This window comes from Myotis brandtii, unplaced genomic scaffold, assembly GCF_000412655.1.
Source record: "Myotis brandtii unplaced genomic scaffold, ASM41265v1 scaffold187, whole genome shotgun sequence".
NCBI classification, from domain to species: domain Eukaryota; kingdom Metazoa; phylum Chordata; class Mammalia; order Chiroptera; family Vespertilionidae; genus Myotis; species Myotis brandtii.
This window is the reverse complement of record NW_005356944.1, coordinates 2,777,442-2,782,301: the sequence shown is the minus strand read 5'-3', so window position 1 is coordinate 2,782,301 and position 4,860 is coordinate 2,777,442. Positions and strand designations below refer to the sequence as shown.

The following is a 4,860-nucleotide window of genomic DNA, read 5'->3' as shown; positions in this document are numbered from 1 at the left end:
GAGTTCTGGTGCCGTAGAGGCCGGTTCCCCCGGCCCACCGCGCACACCACCTGGGCAGGCTGTGGCTCAGGGGACTGGCCCAGGAGGAGTCCTCCCAGGACACCCACCCCACCCCACCCCCGTGCATGCTGCCCCCTGTGCCAAGATCCAGGCCAGACCCCTGGGGACATCTAAGAAGCCCAGTTCTCCGAAGTGACTTACATTGCACAAACCACCTCCACAGCCACTGCCCATCTGGTCCCTAGACCCCTGGGGCACTCCACCCAGGTTTCGATCCCAGCTGGGGTCTCTGCTCCCTGAGGCCTCCAAGCATGCTGGCTCCTAGCTCCTGCAGCCCCGGGCACCTGTGCCACCCTGGTGTGCCCCAGCCCAGCAACTCCTTGAGGACAGGACTGAGCCTCTCCCTCTCTGCTTGGCCCAGAGCTGTACACCCAGGAGGGTCCCCAAGTCTTCCTGATCTCCCAGCTTGGAGGCCCCACCTAAGGGCTCCAGGCTCTGGAGGTTTGTCAGGGACCAGGGTCGGCCTCTTCTGTGGGCAAGAGCTCCTTGGGAAGAGGACTCAGCCCAAGCCCTGGGCGGCAGCATGGGGATCAGTCAAGGCTCCTGATGTGGGAGGGGCGCAGGGAGGGTTGGAGGGGCATGAAAAAGGGCCAGACCCAGGAGTCCTCCCAGAGGCAACCAAGATCCCCCTCAATGAATGATGTTGTCCTCTTGCCCTAGCCGGTGTGGCTCAGTTGGTTGTAGCGTTGTCCCAAACACCAAAAGGTGGTGGGTTTAATTCCCCGTCAGGGCACATATCCAGGTGGTGGATTTGATTCCCCAGTTGGGGTGCTCACAGGAGGCAACTGATTGATGTTTCCTCTCTTTCTCACATGGATGTTTCTCTCTTTCTTCCTCTCTCTCTAATATCAATAAAAACATTAAAATGTTATAAAAAATAAACATCTATAAAAAAATTTTTTTTAAAGATTTTGTCCTCTCTGTCCAGGGGCCCTCATCAGCTCAGTGGGGCTGGACTGGGGTGTGGCAGCAGGGTCAGGACCTAAACCTGGGCCGCCCTCACCTTGCTCAACAGGGGCCTGTCACCCTGTGTCCGACACACCACAGCACAGATCCGCAAAGCCAGCTCCGGACCTGGCGGGGGATTTCCTGGGGGGAGACGGTGAGGCCTGAGCCCAGCACAGCAGCCAGGAGACCGAGCCGAGCTCCCAGCCCTGGCCGGCTCAGGTGGCTCTCACCTGGGGAGGGCAGCCGGGCAGGTGGGCACACAGCCTCCACCAGGACACTCTCCTCCTCCTCCAGTTTCTCCAGCAATGCCACCACCGTGTCCGCCACTGTGCCCACCTCTGCTCGTGGGTGCAGACGGAGTGCCTGCCGCCCCCGCCAGCGCCAGCTGCTGAGCTTGATGGCCACCTGCAATCACGGAAAGGGGAAGGGGCTTGCTCACCACCCCTGTGCCTGCGGGATGAGGTGTCACACCGTAGGAGCCCATGAGCAAACGGAGATGAGAGGGCAGGGGGTGGCCGCAGAGATGGGGCGGCAACAGGACACAAAGGTGGGGGTAACTTCCCAGCAGGACTTGGTGACCATCCTGGGTCCCATCCTGTGGCATCTACACAGACCTCAAGGGCAGGAGCCTGTTACCTGCAGGGCATCACCCAGGGCCTCCGAGTGTAGAAAGGCCCCTACTTCCTCCTTGACCAGTGTCTCCTGGCCCTCTTTGCCACTCAGCTCCACCAGCCGGAGTCCTGGGCTGCCATCCCCTCCCCGGAGCAGTGTGGGTGGCTTGTAGGTGAAAGCCAGGGTAGCTGGCACAGCCACGCCGCCTCGTTGGGCCAGCAAGTGCCTGCTCAGCAGCCGGTCCTCCAGCAGCCGGGCCAGCTCTGCGGAGGCTCCGGTAGGGCAGGTGAGGTCGCGAGCGAGCTCAGCAGCTTCCCGCCCCTGGCCAGGCCCCGGTCCCAGGCCCACCAGGAAGTAGGTGGCTTGGCGCTGGGGGACGAAGTCATCCAGGAAGGTCAGGCCCCCCGGGTGGAAGCTCACTGCCTTGGAAACCAGCAGGGCCGCCTCTCCTGGCCGCCCCGGTGCCGGCACCTTTGTCAGCCACGCAGGGGACAGGCAAAGCAGCATGTTTCCTGTGGGCAGACGGGGGAGAGTGGCTGGCCAGGGAAGGCTTCCTGTCCCATGCCCTCCTCCTCCAGCCCGGGCCCTGGGCAGTGGGGGCAGCTGCTCCCAGAACCCACCCCCGCTCTGAGCATGGCAGCTGGCACCCCGGAATGCTGGCAGCTGCCAGGGTTGGCGGGTATTTTGGGATGTGGCTGGGCCAGGGCAGGGCTGCCCTTTCTGTAGGAGGGGGTGGGGTGCACACTCACCGGGACTCTGGACCCCACCCTCCAGCAGCACAGACAGAAAGGTGCTGGGGGATCCCAGAACGCATAAGGTCACCTCTGCCCCAGGGCAGCCTCGAGGGAAGAGAACAGGCCAAGCTCACCAGGGGCTCCCTGCTTTTCTCCCTGCCCACCTCTCCTGACCCCCATGGCCCTTCTGGGTATAGATGAGAGCAGTTAAAGGGACAGAGGGGAAGCTAGAGAGGGAAGAGGAAGCGCCCCCCGCCCCCCCCAGGCTAGCTCCCTTCTCTCTGCAGCTGGTCTAGAAGGCGCTGGAGGTGGCGTGACCAGAGACCTTGGTTCTAGCCTGAGCTCCGCCACTGACTTTCCTGGGACCCTTGGCCCCTGTGCAGTGGGAGGAGGAGCCTCTGCACCTCGTTTTCCAGTCTGTACAACGCAGCCGAGGCTGATTCTTCCTGTATTTTAGAGCTTTGGTGGCCACTGATACGTAAAATAGGTACAGCAGGCAAAGAGGCTGGGGTCCCATCTGCTGGCTGCCTCTACTGCGGCTCCCAAGACAAGACACTTCTCTGGAAGCTGGGGCTCCACAGACCATGGGCTGCAAACTCCGGGGCTGGACCTTCTGGGGGTGGAGGGAAGCCTGGGTCTCTGAAGTGACTGGTGCCAGAGGCCCGTGGAAACAATGCCTGCCTGCCTGCCTGCCCGAAATTGGCCCGGGCTTCAGACCTAGTCACAGCCTGGGGGAAGGGACTGACCTTGACAGGGAGGGAAGCAGGCTGGGCTGCGGGCACCTCCCTCACCCCAGGGGTTCCCCCTCCGTGGAGCCCTTGGGCACCTGTGCGGGGCACCTGGCTGCGGTCCTGGGTCTCCGGAAGGCCAGCTTGCTGCAGGCAGCTCTGCAGGAGGCTGTAGTAGTAGGCAGTCCAGGCCCGCGCCTCTGCCCCTTCGGGGGAGCCCTTGCAGTCCAGGCCCACGTCGAGGCGCCAGGAGCCAGGGAAGCAGTCTGGGGGTGGCAGGCCCGAGCCTCCTCCCCATGGGCCCTCCTTGTCTTCCAGGCCCTTGGAGCCCAGGGGGCAGTCCCACTGGGGACCCAGCTGATCCGAGGAGAGCTGGGGGGCAGGGGGCGAAAGTGGTGGGTGTTGGGCAGGGTGAGCGCAAGGGGCGCATTAAGTCACTCAAAAGTGACTTAACCTTGGGTTACATTCAGGGCAGACCCCGCCCCAAGAACCAGGGGAGGCTGCGGTTGGATTGGGGAATGAAGACCGTAATGTGTAGGTGGGAATGCTTTGCAGACTGTACGTGCAGTGCCCTCAGGGGGGAAGCGGGGGGAGGGTGCCGCTGGCTGGTCCTCCCTTCCCCCACCCCCACCCCCTGGTTTGCCCTAGCTTGGTTCACAGGGCCAGAGGTTTTAGTCTGTTTTGTTCTTCATTGCAGCCCTGGCACTAAAACAGTGCCTGACAGGCTGGCTGCTCAGTGAATGTTTGTTGACAGAACAAGTGAGCAGAATAACCCAGCATCGTTCTTGGCTGCTGGTGTCTCTCTGGCCTCCGTGACCCATCCACCTTCATGCAGCTCTGCTGAGACCTGGATTTATAGGTGAATCTGTTCCTTTCCGTCCCCAGGGTCGGACTTCCTGTAAGCCCACCCCCAGGCTGGGGATGGGTAGGGAAGAAGCAGGCAGATGCCCCTCCTTTCAGCTCTGAGCCATGGAAATGCTGCTTTTGGGTGAAATCTTACATCCTTGACTCCCACCTGGGGCTGCTCAGAGGCTTCGAGCGAACACAGTGGGCCTCTCCTCCAGGGGACCAGCTGGCCACCTGGGACAAGTCATGAGATTTCTTTGGACCTGTGGGTGCTAGGTGCCTGTCCTGTCCCACCCTTGGGTGCTGATGAACCTTGGACCAAAAGCATCACCTCGGTGACCGGGGGACAGTGTGCTGCACGCGGCCAGGAGGGCAGAGGTCTGGGTCCCAGCTCACCAGTCAGTGCCAAACTCTGAGCCTCGTGCCCTCCCGTAGAAGGCGAACCCCCTGAGAGCCCAGACGGGGTTCATTGTCACTCCCCCCCAAACCTAGAATGGTGCCGGTGCCTGGGAGGTGCTCCATAAACGTTGCAGAATGAATGGATGCCAAGGGAGACCAGCAGTGCCCACCTGCCAGGCTGATGGGAGAGAAGAGCCCCTGACCCACAGGAGCTGCTCGTCCCGACACAGGACGGGGCCAGGGGGCATGTGCTGGCGAGGGGCCTGGGCTTCTGGGGAGAAGCTGCCCTCTGGGCTCTCTGTCTGGGGGGGCCTTGGGCATGGGGGGAGGGACCCGAGGGGACTCACCATCTTGCAGGTGGAGAGAGGCTGAGAGCTGGCGGCAGAGACAGAGGAAGAGACCGGGGAGGGAGTCAGGGCCGCCCGTCCCCTCCCCACAGCCCAGCCCCTAACACTCAGGGGGCGGAGAGGTGGACAGCGCAGCCGGGAGGGACTGGAGCCTGCCCCACCCCCACCCCCACCCCCAACCCCAGG

The 4,860-nt window shown here is 62.8% G+C and overlaps 1 protein-coding gene across 1 annotated transcript in view; it reads right to left on the bottom strand.

The window, feature by feature from the left end:
* Positions 1-4,703, bottom strand: part of CARNS1 (carnosine synthase 1) — an 8,404-nt gene extending 3,701 nt beyond the window's left edge. The window contains exons 1-7 of the mRNA XM_014538226.1: positions 4,675-4,703; positions 3,181-3,454; positions 2,370-2,459; positions 1,645-2,132; positions 1,239-1,413; positions 1,064-1,149; positions 2-50 (exon numbers count right to left, since the gene is read on the bottom strand). Of these exons, the coding sequence (XP_014393712.1) occupies positions 2-50; positions 1,064-1,149; positions 1,239-1,413; positions 1,645-2,132; positions 2,370-2,459; positions 3,181-3,454; positions 4,675-4,677 (1,165 nt within the window). The 5' untranslated portion in view covers positions 4,678-4,703. The remainder of the gene's footprint in view (position 1; positions 51-1,063; positions 1,150-1,238; positions 1,414-1,644; positions 2,133-2,369; positions 2,460-3,180; positions 3,455-4,674) is intronic.
* Between the last annotated feature and the right edge of the window lie 157 nt (positions 4,704-4,860).